The 27,790-nt window shown below is 44.4% G+C and overlaps 2 protein-coding genes across 4 annotated transcripts in view; both read left to right on the top strand.

Annotated features, from left to right (window-relative positions):
* Nucleotides 1–264: 264 nt before the first annotated feature.
* Nucleotides 265–10,886, top strand: Znf140 (zinc finger protein 140). Of its 3 annotated transcripts, XM_042667274.1 has the most exons (5): nt 265–352; nt 2,947–3,073; nt 3,816–3,911; nt 8,654–9,825; nt 10,769–10,886. In XM_042667274.1, the coding sequence occupies exons 1-4, from the start codon at nt 344–346 to the stop codon at nt 9,790–9,792; spliced, it is 1,371 nt and encodes a 456-aa protein (XP_042523208.1). In that variant the 5' UTR covers nt 265–343; the 3' UTR covers nt 9,793–9,825; nt 10,769–10,886. The 3 variants fall into 3 exon arrangements, with proteins under 3 accessions (XP_042523208.1, XP_042523207.1, XP_042523209.1); XM_042667273.1 differs by lacking the exon at nt 10,769–10,886 and having other exon boundaries at nt 8,654–10,058; XM_042667275.1 differs by lacking the exons at nt 3,816–3,911; nt 10,769–10,886 and having other exon boundaries at nt 8,654–10,058.
* Nucleotides 10,887–13,191: 2,305 nt separating this feature from the next.
* LOC122096683 (zinc finger protein 10-like) overlaps nt 13,192–27,790 on the top strand; it is a 29,665-nt gene continuing 15,066 nt past the window's right edge. Inside the window, exons 1-4 of the mRNA XM_042667276.1 lie at nt 13,192–13,269; nt 18,909–18,966; nt 23,791–23,917; nt 24,691–24,786. Of these exons, the coding sequence (XP_042523210.1) occupies nt 18,934–18,966; nt 23,791–23,917; nt 24,691–24,786 (256 nt within the window). The 5' untranslated portion in view covers nt 13,192–13,269; nt 18,909–18,933. The remainder of the gene's footprint in view (nt 13,270–18,908; nt 18,967–23,790; nt 23,918–24,690; nt 24,787–27,790) is intronic.

Below are 27,790 nucleotides of genomic sequence, written 5' to 3'. Positions count from 1 at the left end.
GAGGCGCCTCGTTGCCCCTCGCCGCAGTCGGCTCTGGGAAGCGTGGCCGAGCGGCGTGGAGAGCGCCGCGGCGTGGAGGGCCGCTCCTCGCGGGGGCTCTGGGAAGTGTAGTCGGAGGCCTGCGGCCTGGGGGCGGTTCTCGCAGGAGTCTGGTTCTGGGCCCCGTGCGCCCGCGAGCCCCGGAACGCGCGGGTGGCGCTGTGAGGAGACGCTCGTGGCCGGCGCTGCCAGGGCGGCCCCGGCGGCGCTCGCGCCCGCGAGTGGCCGAATCGCGGGCCCGCTGGCGGGTCCGCGGCGCTCTGCCGACGCCGCCTGACGTCTTCTCCCCGCCCCAGATCGAGTCATGGCTCCGGTAAGCGTGCCTTTCCCTCTCGGAAGTGCAGGTTTCGGGAGCTGGGGCCGGCCAGGCGCTTCCCAGAGACCCCTCCCCGAGGGTCGTGGCCCGGCTGCCGCCCGGCCTCTCCCTCCCGGGCTGGGGCTGGCTCTTCGCGCCCCGACCCGCAGTGTCAGCACCGCTGAAGAACTTCCAGAGTGCGCGCGGCCCGAGGCCCGCGGCGCCCGCGTCCCAGACTCCGGGCGGCTCTCCAGAAGCATGTTTTTAACGGGCTTTCCAGGTTCTTCAAGCTCGTGCCCCAGACTGCCTGGGGATGCAACTGTTGCGGGCAAAAGTTTTGACCTCGCAGGACTCATTTTTTAGACATGACATAAATTTCCTTAGCAAGAAAACCCAAAATATTGGTTGGAATACTGCTTATCTAGGGTTAGTGTTTCCCAGAGACCAGCATAAAGGCTTCTAAGTATTCTTCAGTTTCCTTTCTCTGTCCTACCATTTGAGTTCTTCTGGGAAATCTAATTTTCACTTCTGCAGATGTTTAGGAAATCACTTCCTTTGTTATAATTTTTTTTTTTTGGGTCCGGTCGTGGGGCCTGAACTCTGGGCCTGGGCGCTGTCCCTCAGCTCTTCAGCTCAAGGCTAGCGCTCTACCACTTGAGCCACAGCGCCACTTCCACTCTTTTCTTTTTGCTTATGTGGTGCTGAGGAATCAAGCCCAGGGCCTCATGCATGCAAGGCAAGTGCTCTACCACTGACCCACCTTCCCAGCCCCAGTTTTTATGTTTTAGTTTTTTTTTTTTTGTCGGTTGTGGGGCTTGAACTCTGGGCCTGGCCTCTGTCCCTGCACTCTTCATCTCAAAGTGAGCACTCTACCACTTGAGCCACAGCGCCATTTCCCTTTGTTATAATTTTTAAAACTGTAAAACATAACTGTGGCACATCTTATGGGGTTTGCTATTAGTTGGGGCATTTTACATTGCTGTTTATTCTTTTCTTTCTTTCTTTTTTTTGGTGCTGGTACTGGGACTTGAACTCTCCTTGTGGGTACTGTCCCTTCAGCTTTTGTTGGTTAATTGGGAATAAGGGTCTCACAGACATTCCTCCCAGGAACCTTGATCCTCAGATCTCAGCCTGTTGAGTAGCTAGGATTAAAAGTGTGAGCCATGGCACCTGGCTGGTTTTGTGACTCATTGAAGTGTTCAAAACTATGTTGTGAAGTAGAATTTTGTTTTATTATTTCCAGTAACCCTGAGGCAAACAGCTTTAGGTTCCATTTGGAGAAACATTATGTTTCTTTCTTGAGAAGCATGTGCACTTTATGTATTGTTTGTTGCTCATCTTTTTTTTTTTTTTTTGTCGGTCGTGGGGCTTGAACTCTGGGCCTGGGCGCTGTCCCTCAGCTCTTCAGCTCAAGGCGAGCGCTCTACCACGAGCTACAGCGCCACTTCCGGTTTTCTGGTGGTTTATTGGAGATAGGAGTCTCAGGGTCTCTCCTGCCCGGGCTGGCTTTGAACCGTGATCCTCAGATCTCAGCCTCCTGAGTAGCTAGGATTACAGGCGTGAGCCACCAGCGCCTGGCCGTTGCTCGTCTTTTTTATTGTGATTTCTAAAATTGTCACTATGATTTGTTGGAGATTGTGTTAGGGTATCGAGACCCTAATACAGCCAGTTATTACCATAAAGAAATGTTGGCCAAACCATAGACTCATATTAAGGAAAATTTGCAATGTTTACTAAACACAATTTGCACTGTTTACTAGTTAGTAAACAAAGGAATGGTCTCTACTATTCATAAAATGTAAGTTATTAAGAATTTTTCCATTTATATAGGTGTGCTAGCAGTTAATAAAATATGCATAATTTTTTAGATTGTTTAATAATTTTTTGTTGTTTGTTTGGTTTGGTGTTTGTAGGTCGTGGGGCTTGAACTCTGGGCCTACGTGCTGTCCCTCAGCTCTTCAGCTCAAGGCTAGCACTCTACCACTTGAGCCACAGTGCCAGTTCTGAATATTTTATTTATTTTTTGCCTGTCATGGGCTTGAACTCTGGCCCTAGGCGCTGTCCCTGAGCTCTTCAACTCAAGTCAAACTCTCTGGTCATTTCTGGTTTTCAGGTGGTTAAATGGAGATAATCTCACAGACTTTCCTGCCCAAGCTGGCTTTGAACTGTGATCCTCAGATCTCAGCCTCCTGAGTAGCTAGGATTACAGGTGTGAGCCACCAGTGCCTGGCTAAAATTTATTATTGTGATATTTATTTTCCTTATTTGAAATAAAATATAAATAACAAAATAATATAGAATAAAAAAAGAAGAATTTTCCCAACCAGAACAGGAAGTCTGTGTTGTTCTCATCTATAGCCCTAAGTTGTGAACAACTGCATGTCATTTCTGGGCAAATAATCCATATCCTTTTCTACTTCTCCTCTGTTGTGAAATAGAACAAAACAAAAATCCTAGGATCTTCAGGGTATCAGAATTACTCAGAATTCTGGAAACTCTTATTACCCCCACATCTACACACTGTCTACTTCATGGTGAGGCTCTAGTCATTCCTTAATCAGGCATTGTGAGGCATGGGGACTGGTTGTACAGATGCCTGTATGTTATTTCAGGGTTCAGTGACATTCAGAGATGTGGCCATAGATTTCTCCCAGGAGGAGTGGAAATGGCTTCAGCCTGATCAGAGAGACTTGTACAGATGTGTGATGCTGGAAAATTATAGCCATCTGGTTTCACTGGGTAAGTATTCCTCATCTCCTTCAAGTCATAATTAGAGCCTTAGTATGGGCCTTTTGAACTCAGGGCCCGTGTGCTGTTCCTGAGCTTTTTTTGCTCATGGCTAGCACACATTCTCTCTCTCTCTCTCTTTCTCTGTTTTGTTGTTGGTTGTGGGGCGTGAACTCTGAGCCTGGGTGCTGTCCCTCAGCTCTTCAGCTCAAGGCTAGCACTCTACCACTGAGCCACCTTCCCAGCCCATTTTTGTTTTTTAATTTTAAGAGCCTCAAGGACTTTCCTGCTTAGGCGGGCTTTGAATTGAGGTCCTCAGATCTCCTTCCCAGTAGCCAGGATTACAGACAGAAGGCACTAGTGACCAGTTTAAGTCTTGATTATCTGGCTGAACATTCACAAAGGATATATGAATTTCTTTCTTTCTTTTTTTGTCCGTTGTGGGGCTTGAACTCTGGGCCTGGGTACCATCACTCAGCTCTTCAGCTCAAGACGAGCACTTGAGCCACAGTGCCACTTCCAGCTTTTTCTGTTTATGTGGTGCTGAGGAATCAAACCCAGGGCCTCCTGCATGCAAGGCAAGCACTCTACCATTGAGCCACTCTCCCGGACCCATGAATCTCTTAATCTTATTTTTAAAAGATGGGGAATTAATCTTTGGGCATTTTTCGTACTTCTACTTGTCATTTATTTTAATAGCCTTTTTTAGGATTTAAAGACTGATTTTGAACTCTTTGTCATTTCTTGTAAGCAGGTCTCTGCATTTCTAAGCCAGATGTGGTTTCCTTATTGGAGCAAGGGAAAGAGCCCTGGCTTGGGAAGGGAGGTGTGAACAGAGATCTCTTTTCAGGTAAGTGAAATATAGGCTGAGAGGGACAGTTGTTCCTTCCCTGCCACCCCACTCCCACCTCTTACCCTACCTTGAGACTTTTTTTTTGTTGTTACGGGCTTGAACTTTGGGCCTGAGTGCTATCCCTGAGCTCTTCAGTTCAAGGCGAGTGCTCTACCACTTGAGCCACAGCACCACTTCTGGTTTTCTGGTGGTTTATTGGAGATAAGAATCTCATGGACTTTCTGGCCAAGGCTGGCTTTGAACCATGATCCTCAGATCTCAGCCTCCTGAGTAGCTAGGATTACAGGCGTGAGCCACTGTCGTCCAGCTAAATGTATATTCTTTTTTTTTTTGTCGGTTGTGGGGCTTGAACTCTGGGCCTGGGCGCTGTCCCTCAGCTCTTCAGCTCAAGGCGAGCGCTCTACCACTTGAGCCACAGTGCCACTTCCGGCTTTTTTCCTTTTGCTTATGTGGTGCTGAGGAATCGAACCCAGGGCCTCATTCATGCAAGGCAACGCTCTACCACTGAGCCACCTTCCCAGCCCCATGTCTGCCTGTCATGATAATTGTGTATGACCCTTAATGATGTTTTATATATCTAAATGGTCCTTGGCAGAAAATAGATTTCCCATCCCTATAGAAGCATAGAACCTTAGGCGGGCGCTGGTGGCTCACGCCTGTAATCCTAGCTACTCAGGAGGCTGAGATCTGAGGATCGCGGTTCAAAGCCAGCCCAGGCAGGAAAGTCAGTGAGACTCTTATCTCCAATTAACCACCAGAAAACTGGAAGTGGTGCTGTGGCTCAAGTGATAGAGTACTCACCTTGAGCTGAAGAGCTCTAGGACAGCGGCCAGGGCCAGAGTTCAAGCCCTATGACTGACCCCCCCCCCCCCCCAAAAAAAAAATAATGCAGTCCTGGTAAGATAAAGGGAGAATCTAAAAGACAGTAACTTACAATGGCTGATGAAGGAGCAAGAGATAGGTTCTCCAAAAAAACTGAGCTCTAAGTTGGGTGCTGGTGACTCATGCCTGTAATTGTAGATGTTAAGGAGGCTCAGATCTGAAAATTGTGGTTAGAAGCCAAGCCCAGTCAGGAAAGTTTGTAAGATTCTTATCTTCATAAACCATCAAATACCTGGAAGTAGAGCTGTGGCTCGAGTGGTAGAGTGCTAGCCTTGAGTAGATAAAGCTAAAGGACAGCACACAGACACTGAGTTCAAGCTCCAGTACCAGCACAAAAAAGAAAAAAACAACAACAAAAACTTTGGGCTCTTGCTATAGGGAAAGTGATGGTAATTAATAAAACATAGTAAAGAGACCACTAGAAAAAGTAGAGGAGGACATAGGAAAAATGTATTGAAGTGGGCTGATGTAATGATATTGAACAAGTAAAGGGAGGCTTCATTGAAGTATAAGTTAAAGAAGATAAGTGTTCTTTTCTAAATTAAAGAATAATAAACCATGCTGGGCATGGTGGTATAGACCTTTCATTTGGAAGGGCAGAGGCAAGAGGATTGCATCAAATTCAAGGTTAGGCTCTCCTGCAATATTAGTCCCTATCTCAAACAAGAGCAATGCATGCACATAGAAGAGACTTGAGGGAAAAAGAAATCAGACAAGTTGCTCCCAATATCACTACTTCAGCATATGTCTTACAATTTTTGCATTCCTTCCAGTATCCCTTTTTCTAATTTTTAAGATTGTGGAATATCAAACAGCAATAATGCATAAGCATAAATGTACAGTCTAACATTTTCAGACAAATATCTTTGTGACCAAAATCACTAAACAGAGCACTGCCAGGCCATTGATAGCTTTCTTTCTTTTTTTTTCCTTTTCTTTTCTTTTTTTCTTTTCTTTTTTTTTTTTTTTTTGTCGGTCCTGGGGCTTGAACTCGGCTTGGGCGCTGTCTGTGCACTCTTCAGCTCAAGGCGAGCACTCTACCGACCATTGATAGCTTTCTGTGTGCACATTGTAGTCCCTGTTATCCTTTTGTGTGTGTGTGCCAGTACGGGGACATGAACTCCGTCTGGGCTTTCTCCGTGAGCTTCTTTTGCTCAGTGCTAGTGTTCTAGCATTTGAGCCACAACTTCACTTGTAGCTGTTTTTGGAAGTTAATTGGAGGTTAAAGTCTTAACGACTTTTCTTCTCTCACTGGCTTTGAACTGTGATCCTCAATTCTCAGCCTCTTGAGTAGCCACTAGCACCCAAGTAATGTCCTTTAATCAAATTACTTAGGACCAGATTTTGACTTTTTTTTTTGGTTATATTTGGGTAGACTTTTAAAAAAGCATTTTAGTATCCTTAATTCCAAATCCGAAATTTGAAAATGCTCCAATATCTGGAACTTTTTCAGTTTCATTAGATCTCCCCCCCACCCACTCTGTCTTACTGTTTGCCTAACCAGCCTCAAATTTTGCCCAGGTTAGCCTTAAATTCTTCCTTGGTCTTTCTGCTTCAGCCTCCCCTAGTGCTAGGATTACTGCTTTGTACTAGGATTCCTGCTTTTATGTGTATGTGTGTTTGTGTGTAGGCACATGTGCATTACATTACATTTACATTAGGGATGCTCAACCTACAGTAACTTCCTTTGACTTCTAATGATTTCATCAGATATTTGTGTCTGTTTACTGTGGTTTATTATTTATTTATTTAGGGTCCGGTCGTGGGGCCTGAACTCTGGGCCTGGGCGCTGTCCTTCAGCTCTTCAGCTCAAGGCTAACGCTCTACCACTTGAGCCACAGCGCCACTTCCGGCTTTTTTCTTTTTGCTTATGTGGTGCTGAGGAATCGAACCCAGGGCCTCAGGCATGCCAGGCAAGCGCTCTACCACTGAGCCATCTTCCTAGCCCCTGTTCTCGTAAACTTAAGTGTGCATATGCTAAGATTAAGGACATGTGTGTGTGTGTGTGTGTGTGTGTGTGTGTGTGTGTGTGTGTGTGTGTGTGTGTGTGTGTGTGTGTATCGGTTGTGGGGCTTGAACTCTAGGCTTGGGCGCTGTCCCTCAGCTCTTCAGCTCAAGGGGAGTACTCTACCGCTTGAGCCACAGTGCCACTTCCGGTTTTCTAGTGGTTTATTGGAGATAAAGTCTCACGGACTTACCTGCCTGGCCTGGCTTTGAATCCTGATCCTCAGATCTCAGCCTCCTGAGTAGCCAGGTATGAGCCACTGGCGCCCAGCTGACATGAGAATATTTTTAAAAATTACTTTAGGAAATAGAGCTGTAGCACAGTGATAGAATGCAAAAAAGCTTGAGCAAAAAAGCTCAGGGACAGTGCCTAGGTCTTGATTTCAAGTCCCATGACCAATACACACACACACAAAATTACTTTATATTACAAAATCCCATTCTAAACAAACCATGATGTAGTCCATTCCTAAAATTCAGGCCTGAACCTTTTTATTAAGTGTATTTGATGAAATGGCAACAGAGCTTCATTAGTTAAGAATAAGGATCATACACAGCAGTTTTCAAAGAAATCCTTTTTCTTCTCCCATTTAGTATACTTCATTACTAAGATGTTTCTTCAGTAACAGTTCAGTGTTTTTGTGGTACCTGAGGAATACCCTGCAGTGTATATTAGCAGCATTATGAAATTGCCACTTACAGATAATTTTGGCAGCAAAACAGTTTAAATAAAGGTGAGGAAGACTGACAACCTATCTTTAATAATTACTTACCTTCCTGATAGTTCTATTTCCCTTCTTTTTCTGTCACTTGTATATAATCTTTCTTCCTTTCTTCCTTTTTTCGTTCCTTTCTTCCTTTCTTCCTTTTTTCCTCCCTCCCTCCCTCCCTCCCTTCCTCCCTCCTTTCCTTCCTTCCCTGTCTCCCTTCCTCCCTCCTTCTCCTTCCCTCCCGGGTCCCCCCTCCTTCCTACTTTCCTTCTTTTTTGTCAGTTGTGGGGCCTGAACTCTGGGCCTGGACACTGTCCCTCAGCTCAAGATGAGCATTCTTAACTCTGCGCCACCTTCCCATCTTCTTTGTCTTTTTTTTAATGTATCAGTCCTGGGTGCTATCCTGTTCTTTTTTGCTTAAGGTTGGCACTCTGTCACTTGAACCACAGCTCCGCCTCTGGTTTTTTGGTGGTTAATTGGAGGTAAGTGTCTCATAGACTTTCCTACACAGTTTGACATTGTGGATCTCAAGTCCAGATTGAAAGTAAAACTGTCTCAGACAAAAAGAAGAAATGGCCAGGCGCCGGTGGCTCATGCCTGTAATCCTAGCTACTCAGGAGGGTGAGATATTAGGACTGTGGTTCAGAGCCAGCCCAGGTGGGAAAGTCTGTGAGACTCTTATCTCCAGTAAACCCCCAGGAAACTGGAATTGATTCTGTGGCTCAAGTGGTAGGGTGCTAGTCTTGAGCTGAAGAGCTGAGGGACAGCACCCAGGCCCAGAGTCCAAGCCCCCCAACCAACAAAAAAGAAAAAAGAAAAAAAAAAGAAATGATTTGGTGCTAGTGGCTCATGCCTGTATATGTTGTTACTTAGGAAGCTGAAATCTAAGGATTGCAGTTTAAAGCCAGCTGAGGCAGGAAAGCCCATGAGACTTTTATCACCAGTTAATCACGAAAAAGTCAGAGTGGAGTTGTGGCTCGAGTGGTAGAGTGCTAGCCTTCAGCAAAAAAGCTCAGAGACAGCACCCTGGGCCTGAGTTCAAGCACCAGGACTGGCACCAAGAAAAGAAAAGGTGAAATGGCTTTTAGTTTACTCAATACATGAAAATTTCTTACTTAAAAAAAAAAAAATTGTATCTTTCAGTGTCAGATGGGAAGATCAAAGAGTTTTCTCCAAAAAACGCCATTCTTGAAGGTGACTCATCCAAGTATTTGATAATGGAAAGAATTTTAAGCCAAGGCCCTATTTGTTCCAACTTAAAGAGAAGCTGGAAGTGCAAAAATGGTACCCAGATGCTACAGGGAGACCAGGGGTTTATCAGGCAAGTGACAGTCTCTCATCAAGAATTCCTAGGTCAACATATGAGTATCAGTGATACAGAGAGGCCCTATGGATGCCATGAATGTGGAAAAAGTTTCAATCGGCGCTTCTCCCTTGTGTTACATCAGAGAACTCACACTGGAGAGAAACCATATGTGTGTAAGGAGTGTGGCAAGACCTTTAGCCAGATCTCAAATCTTGTGAAACATCAGATGATACATACTGGAAAGAAGCCCCATGAATGTAAGGACTGTAATAAGACATTCAGTTATCTTTCATTCCTTATTGAGCACCAGAGAACACACACTGGAGAGAAACCTTTTGAATGTGCTCAGTGTGGAAAAGCTTTTAGTCGTGCCTCAAATCTTACTCGACATCAGAGAATTCACCTAGGCAAGAAACAATATATGTGTAGGAAATGTGGGAGAGCCTGTAGCAGTTGCTCAGAACTCATTCGACATCAGATTACTCATACTGGAGAGAAACCTTATGAATGCAGTGAATGTGGGAAGGCATTCCGCCGTTCCTCACATCTTACTCGACACCAAGGCATCCATACAACCAAAACCCCCTATGAATGTGATGAGTGTAGCAAAGCTTTCCGTTGTCACTCATTCCTCATTAAACACCAGAGAATTCATGCTGGAGAAAAGCTCTATGAATGTGATGACTGTGGTAAAGTTTTCAGTTGGCACGCATCCCTTACTCAACATAGGAAAATTCATACTGGAGAGAAACCCTATGCATGTGTAGAATGTGATAAAGCCTTTAGTAGAAGCTTTTCTCTCATTCTACATCAGATAACTCATACTGGAGAGAAACCCTATGTATGTAAGATATGTAATAAGTCATTCAGCTGGAACTCAAACCTTGTTAAACACCAGAGAATGCACTCTCTAGAGAACCCCTATAAATATGAAAATTCACTTAATTACCACCCATTGTTTAATGAACAGCAATGATTCTCTCTGTAAGGAAGGCCTAAAAATTTATGGGTAAGTACAAACCTAAAATCTCCAAAATAATGCCTTACTTTTACTTCAGAGAACTTTTGGGAAAGAGCCTTATATGAATGTGTTGAACGTGAAGGAATGCGGCCCAGACCTATTTTACATCATGGAAACTCCAGTAATATGTGTGAAAGCTATTAGTAGCTGCTCATTCTTTATTAATATCCAAGGAAGAGATCAGTATTGAGAAGATTGTTCATTTAAAAGGAGTCCTTGCTCTCTCTATTTTTTTTTTTTGGGGGGGGGTCCGGTTGTGGGGCCTGAACTCAGCCTGGGCACTGGTCAGCTCAAGGCTAGCACTCTTCCACTTGAGCAACAGCTCCACTTCTGGCTTTTTTCTTTTTGTTTACGTGGTGCTGAGAAATCAGGGCCTCAGGCATGCAAGGCAAGCGCTCTACCACTGAGCCACCTTCCCAGCCTTTGCTCTATATTTGTAAATTCCTTCCAGGAAAGTCAGTATGCAATAGATATGAAGAAGCTTTTAGTTAGAGACCAGCCCTCATTCTGCATCTGTTGGCCTAGCCAGAATAGAATGTGTGATAAGGAAGAGCTTACTAAGGGATACTCTGTCTGCATATCAGAAAATTTATAGTGAAACAAAGTGACACAAAGTCGTTTGAGAATTTATTTGCCAGATACTATTTATTCTAAATTCTCTTGAAGGAGACAAAGCAACTTTTAAGTTAATGAATTGTGACTTTTCACAATACTCCAAAAGTTTATGAGGTAATTATATTAGGGAAAAATATCATTGTGATGAGTTAACTGAATTTTCATATTTCTATGCATTTATTCAGAGCAGAAACTGGGCAAGGGACTGATTTCCAGAGGAGATGGGATATTTTTAGGTGAATTTATAAAAGAAAGTTATGAATAAATCTTTTGGCTTATAGTAAACTAATTTTGAACTTGCTGGTTTCTTCCACAGCATATTTTAATCTGAAAATGTATCTACCACATTATTGACATCAACTGTGCATAATGCTGTGCTTTTAGAAATATTCTATAAGGTAGGCGCTGGTGGCTCACTCCTATAATCCTAGCTACTTAGGAGGCTGAAGTCTGAGGATTATGGTTTGAAGTCAGCTTGGGCTGAAAAGTCTCCATGAGACTCCTGTTTTCAATTATCTACTCAAAAACTGGAAGTGGCAGGCAGGCTGCTGGTGGCTCACACCTGTAATACTAGCTACTCAGGAGGCTGAGATCTGAGGATCGTGGTTCAAAGTCAGCCCTGGCAGAAAAGTCTGTGAGACTCTTATCTTCAATTAACCATCTGACAATTGGAAGTGGAACTGTGGCCTTGAGCTGAAGAGCTTAGGGACAGCATCCAGGCCCAGAGTTCAAACCCCATGACCAACAAAACAAGCAAACAAAGTGGAAGTGGCATGGTGACTCTAAGTAGTAGAGGGTTAGCCTTGAACAAAAGAGCTCAGCAATATTGGTTAGGTCCTGAGTTCAAGACCATGACCGAAAAAAGTATTCTATTAATATTTTTAGTTATGGTTTGAGCCCGAGTTTTGCTAACTTGTTCAATTTTGAATTTACATTGTCTTAGTCTAAAATAAAGGCAAGATACATAACAAAATGCCAATGCAGTTTCCTGAGTTTTATTCATTTTCCAATGAGAAGAGGTTTTTTTAAAAGTCAATGCATATTTAAAACTGGCCAATACCATCTTCCCAGCTGGCATAACTCACCCTAAAGTAAGTTTGCTTTCATCAGGAGAGCAAATTTATAGAAAGAATTACAGAATTAGGAATAACTTGGGCTTTAATATTATAGTAGCTGTGTTGAGGATCATGGCTATAGTAAATATTACTAAATACTTTGTAAGTGTTTTTTTTTTTTTTTTTTTTTGGTCAGTCATGGGGCTTGAAATCTGGGCTTGGGTGCTGTCCTTGCACTCTTCAGCCCAAGGCGAGCGCTGTACCGTTTGAGCCACAGCACCACTTCAGGTTTTCTAGTGCTTTATTGGAGATAAAGTCTCACAGACTTTCCTGCCTGGCCTGGCTTTGAATCGTGATCGTCAGATCTCAGCCTCCTGAGTAGCTAGGATTACAGGTGTGAGCCACTGGTGCCTGGCTTTGTACATGTGTTTTTGTACATGGTGGAAACTAGAAATCAGTTCCAAAGAGCTTTATTTATGTGTTACAGGGTTCTAATTGCATTACTGGAAGAGTTGTAGTTCAAGTCAGCATTACATATGCTACTTTACCTTTACTAAGTATCGTTTAGAAGAAGTAGATTAATTGTAAAATAGTATATAATCTTCCCCAAACATTGATGAGAAGCATACCTTGATATAGATGGGTGTCTAGTATCTGGTTTAGTTTTCTAAGGTAGTAATAAAATCAGAGTACTCTGAAGTGTCAGAAATACTAGAAAGATGGCTCTAGGTATACTCTTGAACCCTATAATGAAAATCAAATAACTGATAACATGAACATTCTCACTTAAGTCGATACCTCTTTAAGGGCATACCAAATACTTTGTATTTTCTGGTCCAGATACTGTTCTTCCTTCCTGCACTGAATAGAATCTGGCTTGTATCAATTACTAGTCCTGCATTCACAGGTAATGCATTCCAAGATTCCTGGTGCGCCTGGAATAGCATACACTACTGAGCCCTATTTACAAACACAGTAATACCTTCACAACTCATCAACATTCGTGTTCTGGAGGGGATAGACAGGCAGAGCAGGGCCTCATCAGGTTCTTAGAACAGTGTGCCACTTAAAACAGGTTGTATAGTTTTCCATTTACTGTTTCTGGGCCACAGTTGATAGTAAGTTATGGGGCGCACAGGTGAGATAGAGAAGGCCCAGTATTTCAGTAGGGTCGCTACGGTACAGCCTGTGGGTCAGTATTCAGCTGTAATCTGCCTACGGGGCAGGGTGGACTTCTGATGGAAGTCTGGTGAAGGATACGTTTGCTCACGCAGGGCAAGTGCTCTATCCCATGCCTCGAGGAAGCGCGGCGCGAAGGCACGCGCAAAACTGAAACTGAAAATTACCAAAGTGAAAAAGAGCACTGTGTGTGTGGTGATGCCAGCTTGTGATTGGATGCCTGCCCCGGCGCGGGGAGGGAGAGTGTGCGTGTGCGTGCGTGTGTGCTTAGTCCAAGACGCCTCCTAGTTCCCTGCGTGAGTCGGGCGAGCACAGACCCCAAAACTAACCTGCGCGCGCGCGCGCTCGCTCACCCTGAGCGAGGCGGCGGCGCGGCTGGGACTACATTCCCCACAGTGCACCGCGGAGGCCGCCCGGCCCCGTGCCGTCAGGCCTCGTGCCGTCTCCGGAGGTGGGGGCGGGGCTCCCTGCGAGTGCACCGCGTCTGCCGCGGCGCCTCGGTCGGTGCGTTCGGGTGGCGCGTTTCCACGGTCGCCCCGTGCCCCTGGCCCCCCCTCACCCCTCGCGTCCCGGCGTTGCCCCGGTAGGTCGTCTGCGTGCCGCCCGCCCGGCCTGTGGGCTCGCTGCGGTGCCGCGCGGGGGACGGCCGAGAAGCGCCGGCGGCGTGGGGCCGGCAGGAGCCAGGCACCGGCCGCGCCGCCGGCCGCCGGCCGCCTCCGGTGCTTCGGCTCCGCGCGGGCGTCTTCGCAGCCTCGGCTGGAGGGGCCGCGTGTGGGGTCCCGGCCGCGGCCCGCGCCGCCTTCGCTGTGATCCGGTGCGAAGGGGACGGGGGATTGCCATCTCGTGACCGGTCAGTGCGCAGATACTGAGGCCGGCGTGCGGGCAGGAGGCTGAGATCTGAGGATCACGGTTCGAAGCCAGCCCTGGACAGGAAGGCCCGTGAGACTCCTAGCTCCGTTTAACCAACAAAAAGTCAGAAATGGCGTTGTGGCCCAAAGTACCAGAGCCCTAGCCTAGAGCCGCTAACCCTGAGGACGGTGCTCAGGCCGGAGTCAGGCCCAGGACCGCACGCAGAATCAGTGCTTTGCTGCTTCTGGAAGTGCAGCGGTGTTTCCCCAAAACAGATCTTCTCATCAATGCTTTCAGTTAAGAGCACGCAGATTTGCGTGTTGTTTTTATTTTTAAGTCTTTAGTCCCCTTGCGCGCGTGCGTGTGTGTACCTGGAACTCTTGCTTGAGTTTCTGCTCACTACTGGTTCTTTACCATTTGAGCTGTATCTCGAGTCCATTTTTAAAAATTCAGATTAACTGAGGGATGTCTTTGTTGGCCCTCTTTTATTTTTTGAGGCAGTGCATAAGTTTAATTTGTATAATTTTAATTTTTTCCTCAACACTAGTTTTCTTTAGTGCATTTTGATAACATATGTCAGTTAACATCTAGTGTGACTTTTTTTTTCTTTCTTGATCATGGAACGTGAACTCAGGGCTTGGGCACTGTCCATGAGCTCTTTTTGCTCTACCACTTTGAGCCAGAGCAGCACTTCCAGTTTTTGAGTCGTTAATTGGAGATAAGAGTCTTAAGGGGACTTTTCTGCCCAGGTTGGCTTGCAGTGGTGATTCTTCTATCTTAACCACCTGCGTAGCTAGGATTACAGGCATGGGCCAACAGCACCCAGCTCTCTAACTTTTTTTTTGGTCGGGTCATGGGCCTGAACTCTGGGCCTGGGCGCTGTCCCTCAGCTCTTCACTCAGGGCTAGCACTCTACCACTTGAGCCACATACTCAGCCCTTTTTGCTTCAGTTATTTTTCAGGTAGGGTCATGTTTTTTTTTTGCCTGGGTAATCCTCAGACTAGTTGGAATTAGAGTTTTATACTATAATTCCTGGTTTATTTGTTGAGATGAGTTTTTGCTGACTTTTTGCTCTGTCTAGCCCTTAGCTGTCTCTTCTTCCCAGTATATGAGATTACTGGCATGTACCCCTAAGCTAGTCCCTCCATAACCCCTTTAAACCACCTCAGCATTAACTGTTCACTGTACCAGATCTACTTCTCTTAGGTTTTGTTACATGTGTTTCTCCATCTTGTAGAGTCTCCTGAAAGGTGAATTTCACATACTCCTGCTTTTTTTTTTTGGTCAGTCATGGGGCCTGAACTCTGCGTCTGGGCACTGTCCCTCAGCTCTTCAGCTCAAGGCTACCATTTGAGCCACAGCAGTACTTCCGGCTTTTTCTGCTTCTGTGGTGCTGAGGAATCGAACCCAGGGCCTCATGCATGCTAAGTAAGCACTCTACCACTGAGCCACTTTCCCAGCTCCACTCCTGCTTCTTTTTGAAAATTGGTTCTTTGTTCTTTCTTTCCTTAGCACGTATTTTGAGCCCTTGGCATTTTACAATCACAAGGGCAGAGATTTTAGATGCACATCGTAAATTAAGATCTGCTTATCAAGATTTAATATGAGCACTATCAACAAATTCTGCTCAGGACAATACTTAAATCCATGTGAATCAAATCTTCTGGAAACAAAGGATGCAGAGTTATCAGTATTAAATCACCAACATGTGGGGGTGGGAAGGTGGCTCAGTGGTAGAGCGCTTGCCTTGCATGCATGAGGCCCTTGGTTCGATTCCTCAGCACCACATAAGCAAAAAGTAAAAATGCCGCGGACCAGCTCTGTCGGGACAATGGAGGTCACCTAGTGGAGGAACTGGAATAGGTGAGGAGATGGCAAACAGACAACTCACACACAAGAGGAGTGGATGCTGAGTGCGATTTAATGCAGAGGATGACAAGCTTGGAATAGGTGGGGAGATGGCAAACAGACAACTCACACACAAGAGGAGTGGACGCTGAGTGCGATTTAATGCAGAGGATAACAAGCTTTTATAGCAAAAGTCTCCATGAGAAAGGGCAACAGGTTACACAATCTTGCTGCAAGGCTTCGTTCTTGGGTGGTCACCAGCTGGTCGCCTGATCTTGTTTTTTGGATGACGAACTATGATGATAGGCACTTGTTTTCGGCTTTACCTCTATTTTTAAGAAATACAATGGGTTTCGATGTTTATCACCTATTAACCATTAGCCAGAGCATATGGGCAAGGTGCTGAACAGAAAGGCATGAACTCTAGTACTTCATAGTTACTTTTGTTTAGTTTTGTACTTTATACGTTTCAAATCTTTTCTAAGCAATTGTGCTTAGAGGGTCCCCAATTTGTGGCCAAAAATCATGATATTTAGTATACTTAGTTAAATCTGGCCATATATCAAATTTAAGCTCATAGTGTCTTCTCTGTAACCCTTTCACATAATCGTTTACTCTTTTCTATAGAGGCCTTAACTGTCTCATAAGATCTTTCTTGTTCCTTCTTTAATAGTAAGCACCAAGGAGACCTAGATCTAGCAAGTCTCTCAGTAAATGAAAGAAAGTAATAGGAAGTTCTTTTTCCTAAGTAGTTTACCCAACGGTTGCCATCCTTATTATACACACCTGTAAAAGGCTATGGATCTGGGGGAAGTCTTTGGGGTTCTCTAGATAACGGAGGATCCCACCATTTTCCTCTGATAAGCCAACCTTTTATCTACCAACCTTTTAGGAATCTTATTTAGCTTTTGGTCTAAATATCCCTCTACATCTTTCTTTTTTTTTTTTTTTTTTTTTTGTCGGCCATGGGGCTTGAACTCTGGGCCTGGGCGGTGTCCCTCAGCTCTTCAGCTCAAGGCGAGCGCTCTACCACTTGAGCTACAGTGCCACTTCTGGTTTTCTGGTGGTTTATTGGAGATAGGAGTCTCACGGTCTCTCCTGCCCGGGCTGGCTTTGAACCGTGATTCTCAGATCTCAGCCTCCTGAGTAGGTAGGATTACAGTCGTGAGCCACCAGCGCCCGGCTCCTCTACATCTTTCTTATCTACAGGATATCTATATGAGTCTATGGTATATGCTTCAGGATTAAAGGGAAGTCTCCAATAGCCATACACTCTTTTTGCTCTAGTCGTGTCTACAGCTTCTGGTAAATCTCTTACAAACAATTCCTTCTGTTGAAGTGACGTCATGAAACCCCCAATACTTTTATATTTACTTATGACTTGTCTACTAGCCTCCATAAGAGGGGCTTTCAGGGTAGCACTTAACTCTGGTGAGTTAGTCATATTCTCAAGACACTCATCAGATGTTGGAGTCGTCAACACTTTTAAGAAAGAGCCTAGAATAAGAGAAAGTTGAGCATGAGTAAGTACAATAAGCAGCAGGAACAGTAAGAGATTAATAGGCGCTCCTATACAGCGAAGAAAAGAAAAACAGCAACACATCTTTCCCAGGAGCTTGCCAGCCTTTTCCAGGAGGTAGGCCTCTTTGAAGTCCCATTCTCAGATCTGAAAGCAGGTTTCCCATGTTAAGCAGACTCCACCGGAGTAGGCGTGGCATAAAAAGCTGGAAGTAGCGCTGTGGCTCAAGTGGTAGAGTGCTAGCTTTGATCTGAAGAGCTGAGGGACAGTCCCCAGGCCCAGAGTTCAGGCCCACGACTGGATCCCCCCCCACCAAAAAAAAGACTAAATCACCAACATGTATGAGAGATTTAATAACTGAATTTTTAGTGAAGTCAATGAGAAGAAAGAAATATATGTTAACATATTGCCTTAAGTTACATTTGTAAAAACAGTCAATTCACTCCAGGCACTGGTGGCTCATACCTGGAATTCTAGCTACTCAGGAGACTGAGATCTGAGAATCACATTTGAAGCCAGCGTGGGTAGGAAAGTCCGTGAGATTTTTTTTTTTTTGGGTCCAGTCGTGAGCCTGAACTCTGGGTCTGGGCGCTGTCCCTCAGCTCTTCAGCTCAAGGCTAGTGCTCTACCACTTGAGCCACAGCGCCACTTCCGGCTTTTTTCTTTTCGCTTATGTGGTGCTGAGGAATCGAACCCAGAGCCTCATGCATGCAAGGCAAGCACTCTACCACTGAGCCACCTTCCCAGGTCCCGTCCCTCCCCCCCCCCCATCCATGAGATTCTTATCTCCAGTTAACCACTCAGAAAAAACCAGAAGTGGCTGGTGCTGTGGCTCAAGTGGTAGAGTGCTAACCTTGAGCACCATGAGGCTTGGGGATAGTGCTCAGGCCCTGAATTCAAGCCCTAGGACTAGGAAAAAAAAAAAAAAAAAAAAGAGTCCCACAGGGACTTTCCTGCGTTGACTGGCTTTGAGTCAGCCTTCTGAGTAGCTAGGATTACAACTATGAGCCACTGGTGCCTGGCTAAAAGCGTTTTTTAAGGGAAAAGAATTTTGTCATTGTTAACATTTCTCTTCTGCTGGCAGCAACTCCTAATTTCTTTTGCAGTACTCTTTCTAACATGTATCTTGTTAGCTGTGGCTTTTCAGTCTCCAGCTGCAGATATGTTACAGAGTCCCTTTGACTGTGTATGATATGTATTGCTGACTTGGAACTCACTTTCCAGGGCCTCATCTTGACTTCTTTCTGTTTAGTACCTAACTGCTGCTTCATCTTCTGTGTCCTGAATTTTGATGAAAGTTGATATAGCTAAATCAAAAGATTTTTTTTTTTTTTTTTTGCCAGTCCTGGGACTTGAACGCAGGACCTGGGCACTGTCCCTGAGCTTCCTTTGCGCAAGGCGTTCTACCACAAGAGCCACAGAGCCCCTTCCAAGTTTTTCTGTTTATTGGTACTGAGGAATTGAACCCAGGGTTTCGTGCATGCTAGGCAAGCACTCTACCACTAAGCCACATTCCCAGCCCCAAAAGAATTTTATGATGAATACTTACAAAGCCCTTCATATAGACCCTACCATTAATATTTTCCTATGCCATTTTTTATTTTTAGATAAGGTCTTGTTGAGTAGCCCAGACTGGCAGCAGACTTAGGGTCCTCATTTTCTTCCTGCCTCAGCCTTCTGAGTACTGACTGAGATCATAGTCACATGCCGCCATGCTCAGTCCATCTGTCTATTTTTTCCCTCATCAATCCATTGTGTTTTTTTGCATTTCAGTGTGAACAGAAGATATCAGTATACTTTCTACTGGAAATTTTTTAGCAGATACAGTTTATATAACTCCTGTATTTTGGGAGTTTGAGTTATTGTAGATTTACTTATGGAATCCTTCTGTTGTTCCTCTCTGTAATTGGTATCTTATGTTTTAGCTTGCTGGTATGAGGGACTGACAATTTGGAGAGCCCCTCAGCACACTTTCCTCATATCCCTTTCTTTCTTTGCTTCTCAGGACTCTCCTGCCATTCAAGGAAGGCATGGAACCTGTGTTGCTGTCTGCCTATTCCCAGGTATATTGGACTGTTTTCCTTGTTACCCAGCTAGGTATTCCTTTTCACTTCTCTTGTATCAGAACTTCAGCAGTTGTATCTCAAACAGCCCTGTTTTGTTTGCTTTATTTGTAGTGTAGTTTTATTTTCCTCAATTCAAAAGAAATATAGGTTTAGCAGTAATATAGGCAAGTCAAGTGGGTGTACTTAAGGGTTTTGTTGACGTGTGTTTTACCCACACGAAGGCATTAAGCCCATAGCTGTTCACCCCACCCTTGGATGATGAGAAAGCTAGAAATTCTGGTATCAGTCAGGGACCTCTGTGATGCTGGCTGTGTGAACTGTGCTTCCTATGGGGATATCTGTCTGGAGGAGCATGGTGAGAACTTAGGTAATTACCAAGGGTTACTATACCAAGACACACAGTTCTGAGGAAGATAGGGTCCTGGTTGCAGCACCTTCTGGGAATACCCAGGTGGGAAACATTGCCTCTGCCTCCTTCTTGAGAGGGTACTTCCTGCAGGCTTGGACAGGAAGGTAGGGAAACAAGTTGAGAGAGAGCTAATGTGACATGGCTTGTGTGTGGAAGCTCAGCCCACAGCAGGAAGCTCTGTTACACGACCTGTGTGTGGACTCTCAGCTCCACAGTGGGATATTGTGATCAAGTGTTTGGGGTGTGCGTTTAACAGGAGTTAAAACTAGAGGAAACTACATTTATCTTAAAACATAAAATGATGACTTGTAATTTTTCCATATAAGTATGAAATTTGGATTTGTGAAGTTTTGAGAGCACCAGGGCGTTTTGAAGCATTCAAAGTAGCTTTAAGTAGAACTGAGGGAGGTGTGGGCACTCTGGATCTGACCACTGCCTAAACAATGAGGGGGTGAATGAGAGGTCTGAAGAAGTCACCGAGACAAAGCTAAGCAAAACTGAAAACAATCAGGTTGGTAGAACTGATAGCTCATGAAGGTAGCTGAGCCAGAGACTTTACAAAGTAAGGCTGAAAGCCTGTTATAGTGCAGCGTACCAAGGGGAGAGAGTTTTTCAGGAAGGAGACATGCAGCTGAGAAGTTACCCCAAACTGGCTGAAAAATGAGTTAAAATGACGCTGGGCACCAGTGGCTCACGCCTGTAATCCTAGCTACTCAGGAGGCTGAGATCTGAGGATCACTGTTCAAAGCCAGCCTGGTAGGGAAAGTTTGTGAGACTCCTATCTCCAATAAGCCACTAGAAAACTGGAAGAGGCACTGTGGCTCAAGTGGTAGAATACTGGCCTTGAACTGAAGAGCTGAGGGACAGTGCCCAGGCCCAAAGTTCAAGCCCCATGACCAACAACAACAAAAAAAAAAATCAATGAGTTAATATAAAAGAGAAACCACTTCTTCTTTGATTATGGACAATTTCAAAGATATATAAAAGTAGGAAAATATTGTGTATATCCAAGTGGAAAAATCTACATGACATGATCTAAAATGGACTAGGGACTAATATTTAAAGTACAAAGTGTCTCTTGATAAGCACTAAATTCAGAAACAAATCAACTTATTTTTAGGTTGTGTTAAACTTGTGTTCATCTGAGATAAAAATGCAAAGAACAAATAAGTAGTGCAACTCAGAGCTTATTTCCAGCAAAAGAATAGCACAAAAGAGATTTCTAAACAATTATTGAAATTATGATTCATAGCTGGGTACATGCCTCTGATCTCAGCACTCAGGAAACACTCAGAATCATGATTTTAATGACAGCTTAAACAACACGTGAGATCCCATGTGAAAAAAAAAATGCTATATCTTTACTACAGTGTGGTTCTGTTTGGTAGCATAATGTAATCCTCTGAAGTAGCTAGTATCATATAGCTAGGAAAACTTGATTTGGTGAAGCTAATTTGAATGAGCATTTTTTTCAACTCCAAATTAAAAAAAAAAAACTTTATTGTAAAGGTGATGAACAGGGGGTTACAGTTGCATAAGTAAGGTAGTGAGTACATTTCTTTTTTTTGGGGGGGTGTCCGGTCATGGGGCCTGAACTCTGGGCCTGAGCGCTGTCCCTCAGCTCTTCAGCTCAAGGCTAGCACTCTACCACTTGAGCCACAGCGCCACTTCTGGCTTTTTTCTTTTTGCTTATGTGGTGCTGAGGAATCGAATCCAGGGCCTCAGGCATGCCAGGCAAGCGCTCTACCACTGAGCCACCTTCCCAGCCCATGAGTACATTTCTTTTTCCTTTTTTTTTTTTTGGTTGGTTGTGGGGCTTGAACTCTGGGCCTGTGCACTGTCCTCCAGCTCTTCAGATGAAGGTGAGTGCTCTACCACTTGAGCCACAATGCCACTCTGGTTTTCTGGTGGTTAATTGGATATAAGAGTCTTTAGATTTTCCTGCCTGGGCTGGCTTTGAATCGTGATCCTCAGATCTCAGTCTCCTGATAGAGCCACCGGCGCTTGGCATATTTCTTTTTAAACACTGTAATCCCCTCCCTCATTTTCTTCCTCTTACCCCTCTCTAAACTGCCCTCCTCAAGTTGTATAGTTCATTTCCAACATAGTATCAAGTGAATATAGTAGTTGCATTAGTTCATCCTTTGTCCTGCTTTTTCTGTGATTCCCGGTCCCTTCTACAGATTGGATAAACTTATATACAAGACAAAGTACATAAAACTGAAACAGTCAGGGGTGAAGGAAATAACTGCATACAGGACATAATAAGAACCACTTTTTTCCAATTCTTGGAGTTCATGTTGATACTTCATTATGTATGGGCCTATGCACTTAGCAATTGGCTATTGAAATCCCCTGTTAACACTATCATAGAAGGGGAGGTTTGGGGGTGGGGTGAGGAGAGGGAAAGTAGGAGAAAAGTAAGGGAGAGGGTAACAAGTTTAACAAGAAATGTACTCCCTACCTTATGTAACTGTAACCCTTCTATACATTACCTTGACAATAAAATAAAGAAAGAAAGAATATAATAGAAATATTCTACTTATATCAAATGAGGGAAAGTGTGCAACCTACTTTTAATTGGGCCTGGTTTACTTAATGTAATTTTCTCCAGGTTTTCCATTTCCTTATCAATGAGGCAATGTCATTCTAATGCAAGCATAGAACTCCATTGTGTATATATATCACATCTTGATCCATTCATCTACTGAGGGGCAGCTGGGTTGGTTCCATATCTTAGCTATGGTAAATAATGCTATAATGAAAATGGTTGTGCTGGTAGCTTTATAATGGCCTTGTTTGAGGTCATTTTGGTAAATGACAAGGAGTGAGATTGCTGGGTCTATGTTTAGTCCTTTTATTTTTTGGCCAGTCCTGGGGCTTGAACTCGGTGCCTGGGCACTGTCCCTTCTTTTTTGCTCAAGGCTAGCCCTCTACCACTTGAGCCACAGAGCCACTTCTTGCTTTTATGTTTATGTGGTACTGAGAATCGAACCCAGGGTTTCTTTTTTTTCTTTTTTCTTTCTTTCTTTCTTTTTTTTTTTAGATTTATTTATTTGCCAGTCATGGGTCCTGAACTCTGGGCCTTGGCGCTGTCCCTCAGCTCTTCAGCTCAAGGCTAGTGCTCTACCCCTTGAGCCTCAGCACCACTTTTCTGCTTATGTGGTGCTGAGGAATCAAATCCAGGGCCTCATGCATGCAAGGCAAGCACTCTACCACTGCCTGGGCACTGTCCCTTCTTTTTTGCTCAAGGCTAGCCCTCTACCACTTGAGCCACAGAGCCACTTCTTGCTTTTATGTTTATGTGGTACTGAGAATCGAACCCAGGGTTTCTTTTTTTTCTTTTTTCTTTCTTTCTTTCTTTTTTTTTTTAGATTTATTTATTTGCCAGTCATGGGTCCTGAACTCTGGGCCTTGGCGCTGTCCCTCAGCTCTTCAGCTCAAGGCTAGTGCTCTACCCCTTGAGCCTCAGCACCACTTTTCTGCTTATGTGGTGCTGAGGAATCAAATCCAGGGCCTCATGCATGCAAGGCAAGCACTCTACCACTGAGCCACCTTCCCAGCCCCGTGAACCCAGGGTTTCATACATGGTAGGCAAGCACTGTACATTAAACCACATTCCTAGCCAAAGCTAGCACTCTTTTTTTTTTCTTTTGGGTCCGGTCGTGGGGCTTGAACTCTGGGCCTGAGCGCTGTCCCTCAGCTCTTCAGCTCAAGGCTAGCGCTCTACCACTTGAGCCACAGCGCCACTTCTGGCTTTTTTTGTTTTTACTTATGTGGTGCTGAGGAATCGAACCCAGGGCCTCAGGCATGCAAGGCAAGTGCTCTACCACTGAGCCACCTTCCCAGCCCATGGGCTAGCACTCTTGAACCACAGCTCCACTTTTTCTTCTTTGGGAGTTAAGTGGAGATACAGACCTTACAGATTTTCCTGTTCAGTCAGGCTTTCAACTGCAGTCCTCAAATCTGCCTCCTGAGTTGCTTGGATTATAGACATCAGCCACCAGCATCTGGCTTTGATTTTTTTTTTTTTAATATTAAGGCATAATTGACCTGTATTTCTCCTTCTGTTTTTCTGCCACGAACAAGATTCTTATTTCAACATGTTATAATCACGTGAATTAAGTTTTGGTGTGAGATTCTTCCTTCTGTACATGTTTGGCATAAACTTGATTTAAATGAAATGCTTCTGATAGTTCCTTAACCTAAAGCACTCATGGACCTTGTTTTTGGGCAATATATACCTAGGAGTCATTCATTTTCAACTTAAAAGTCCTTAAACATAAACATGACACAAGTCATGGACCAGATTCTGGTCCATGGCTGCAAGCCCATCCTCTTTCTGTTGGGGATCATGAATGGAAAGGCAAAAGTATGTATGTGGCTAAGTGCAAACTTGTTTGATATTTTAGACATTAGTGACCTTCAGGGATGTGCTGGTGGATTTTACCAAGGAAGAATGGAAGCTTCTGGATGCTGCTCAGCAGTTCATATATAAAGATGTGATGTTGGAGAATTACAAGAACCTGGTTTTCTTGGGTAAGACTGACCTTTGTTTTGAAGAAGTCACTGTATGGGCTGGGAAGGTGGCTCAGTGGTAGAGCACTTGCCTTGCATGCTCGAGGCCCTGGGTTTGATTCCTCAGCACCACATAAGAAAAAAGCCGGAAGTGGCACTGTGGCTCAAGTGGTAGAGTGCTAGCCTTGAGCTGAAGAGCTGAGGGACAGCGCCCAGGCCCAGAGTTCAGGCCTCACGACCGGACCCCCCCCCCAAAAAAAAAAGAAGTCACTGTAGTGACCTTCACTGGTACAGAGCCTGATACCTGTGTCAAATGGTGGACTTTTTGTTTAGTGACCTGATTTTGTTAGGGCATAGAGCAGGGTTTTATTCTCTGCATTTGTGGAAAAATTAGTTTCACTGGATTTTAACACTTTGTGTTTTCTTTCTTTCTTTTCTTTTTTTTTTGGGTCTGGTCGTGGGGCCTGAACTCTGGGCCTGGGTGCTGTCCCTCAGCTCTTCAGCTCAAGGCTAGTGCTCTACCACTTGAGCCACAGGGCCACTTCCAGCTTTTTTCTTTTTGCTTATGTGGTGCTAAGGAATTGAACCCAGGGCCTCATGCATGCAAGAAGCGCTGTACCACTGAGCCACTTTCCCAGCCCCACACTTTGTGTTTTCTTCACTTACATAGTCAATTTTCAGAGTGGCCACAAGACATGTGCAGTGGTGAAGATGAGCTGAACCTAGAACTCCTGTTTATTTCTGCTCTGAAGCCCTCCCACTCTTACACAGTCCTTTATCTCTCATATGAGCAGGGTTTCAGCTTCCTAAGCCAGATGTGATTCATTGTTTGGAGAAAGGGGAAGAGCCCTGGCTGGTGGAGAGAAGGATTTACCGTGAGACCCAACCAGGTAAGGATCAGATGGGAGCTGTCAGACAGTGATCCATGTGGCCCTCCCGGGGCTGGAACCTCTTGAGATAAGGTCATGACTCTCTCGGTCCTTGTTTCTGAGAGGGGTTCAGGGTTATCTACTTTCTGTTTCTCTTCACTAGTCTTTTTTCTGCACTCCTAGCACACTTGGTTTGCATTTGGAGAAAAAGGTATCTTATTTCCTCGTTAAAATTTGTTTTTCTTTTTTCTTTTTTTTTTTTTTTGTCGTCGTGGGGCTTGAATTCTGGGCTTAGGCGCTGTCCCTGCGCTCTTCAGCTCAAGATGAGCACTCTACTGCTTGAGCCACTGTGCCATTTCCGATTTTCTAGTGGTTGATTGGAGATAAGAGTCTCATGGACTTTCCTGTCCAGGCTGGCTTTGAACCTCGATCTTCAGATCTCAGCCTCCTGAGTAACTAGGATTATAGGCATGAGCCACCGGCACCCGGCTGTTTTTCTTTTGACCTATTTATGTCATGCACTTGTATGTGAATTCATTCACTTACATGACCAGGATATCTTTAAACTAATGAAGAGTAAATATGAAAATACTTTAAAAATTTTAATTTATTTAATAATTCTATTTATAGCTGGGCGCAGGTGGCTCACACCTGTAATCCTAGCTACTCAGGAGGCTGAGATCTGAGGATCAAGGTTCAAAGCCAACCTGGGCAGGAAAGTCCGTGAAACTCTTATCTCCAATAAACCACCAGAAAACCTGTGGTGCTGTGGCTCAAGTGGTAGAGCTCTTGCTTTGAGCTGAAGAGCTCAGGGACAGCACTCAGGCCCAGAGTTCAAACCCCACGACCGACAAAAAAAGAATTATATTTATTGTTATTATTGTTGTTATTATAAAGGTGATGTGCAGAGGGGTTACAGTTACATAAGTCAGATAATGAGTACATTTCTCTGTCAACAGTGTCACCTCTTCCTTTGCGCTCTCACAGATTTTCTCTTCTGACCGTATCTATAAGTTGTATAGTTCATTTTCAACATTTTCAACTGTCTAGTGAGTACTATGGCTGCATTTGTTTACCCTTTGTTCCTCCATTTCTGTGCCCTTCTTAACCCTCCTTACAGATAAATGTACTATCAAGACAAAAAGATAACACAACAAAGAAAAAAACTTTTTTTCCATCTCTGGGAAATAATATTTTGTTAAATATTATTTTATATGATTAGAGGCACAGAGACATTGTGCTTTTGTGTTCCTCCTCTAAGAGTATCTTCCTTTGGTCTCACTGTATATGAATGACTAGAGTCCTGTGCAATTTATCATCTCTTTGTATTTTAGATCTGGCTTCTGCATATGAGAGAAAATGTGCGCTGTTTGTCTTTGTGAGCTTGGCTTACCTCACTTAACATGATTTGTTCTAGGTCCATCCATGTCCCTGCAAATTACATTATTCTTTCTACTGGCTGTGTTAAATCCAATTGTGTATAGGTACCACATTGTTTTGGTCCACTCATCTATTGTAGGGCATCTAGGATATTTCTATAACTTGACTATTGTGAATAGTGCAGCAAGGAACATGGATACATGGATATACAAGTTTTTTTTTTTTTTTTGTCAGCCGTGGGGCTTGAACTCTGGGCCTGGGCGCTGTCCCTCAGCTCTTCAGTTCAAGGCGAGCGCTCTACCACTTGAGCTACAGTGCCACTTCCGGTTTTCTGGAGATAGGAGTCTCATGGTCTCTCCTGCCCGGGCTGGCTTTGAACCGCGATCCTCAGATCTCAGCCTCCTGAGTAGCTAGGATTACAGGTGTGAGCCACCAGCGCCCGGCCACAAGTCTTTTTTTTTAAAGCTTTTTATGACTGTGTACTGGTGGCTCATGCCTATAATCCTAGCTACTCAGGAGATCTGAGGATTGTAGTTCAAAGCCAGCTCAGGCAGGAGAGTCCATAAGACCCTTTTTTTTTTTTTTGGGTCCAGTCGTGAGGCCTGAACTCTGGGTCTGGGCGCTGTCCCTCAGCTCTTCAGCTCAAGGCTAGCGCTCTGCCACTTGAGCCACAGCGCCACTTCCGGCTTTTTTCTTTTTGCTTATGTGGTGCTGAGGAATCGAACCCAGGGCCTCGGGCATGCAAGGCAAGCGCTCTACCACTGAGCCACTTTCCCTGCCCCCTCCATAAGACTCTTAACTGCAGTTAATTACTAGAAAACTGGAAGTGGAGCTGTGATGCAAAGTGGTAGAGTGCTAGCCTTGAACTGAAAAGCTCAGGGACAGCACCCAGGCCGAGTTCAAGTCCCATGCCAGACCAAAAAAAAAAAAAAATGTGTGTGTAAGAAATGGTTGCTGATCAGTATCATATCATATAAAATCACAGGAATGATGATGATTATGCTAGGTAACCACAGACCATCTGTGTGGGTGCTGAGGTAATAACTCCCTTGCTTCCTGATGGTTTAATGTGTAGAGACTTTGTGTCATGCATTAAAACTACTTAAAATATTGTATAAAACTACCTTCAGCTTATGTGCATATATGCACATATGGTACATAAGTGAATTATTTGTGCTTGGACCTGAATCCCCCCATATCTCCTTATATATATGCAAATATTCTAACATATGAAGAAATCCAAACTCTGAAACACTTTTACTCAGAACAATTTTGGGTAAGGTATACGAAACATGTACAAGAAACTAAGTGACTTAAAACGAGAGACTTTGCCTCATGCCTCACAGTTCTGGAGGCTAAAAATTCAAAATCAAGGTGTCAGTGGGTCTATGCCAGGTTTCTAGGAGAGGATCCTTGTGCCTCTTCCACCTTCTAATAATCTCAGAATGACTTGTTGGCTTGTGGGTGCATTACTCCATTCTTAGTTCTCCTTCATATGGAGTTTCTCTGACCATCTATTTCTGTGACCTTCCCCTCCCCCCCCCCCCTTTTTTTTTTTTTTGCTGGTTATGCTACAGCTTGAACTCAGGGCCTGGGTTCTGTCTCTGAGATCTTTTCTTAAGGCTACTATTTTACCACTTTGAGC

The sequence above is a fragment of the Dipodomys spectabilis genome, unplaced genomic scaffold (assembly GCF_019054845.1).
Source record: "Dipodomys spectabilis isolate Male_0828 unplaced genomic scaffold, ASM1905484v1 ptg000385l, whole genome shotgun sequence".
Taxonomy (NCBI): domain Eukaryota; kingdom Metazoa; phylum Chordata; class Mammalia; order Rodentia; family Heteromyidae; genus Dipodomys; species Dipodomys spectabilis.
Note: the sequence above shows the minus strand (reverse complement) of the source record. Positions and strands in the feature narration are given on the sequence as shown.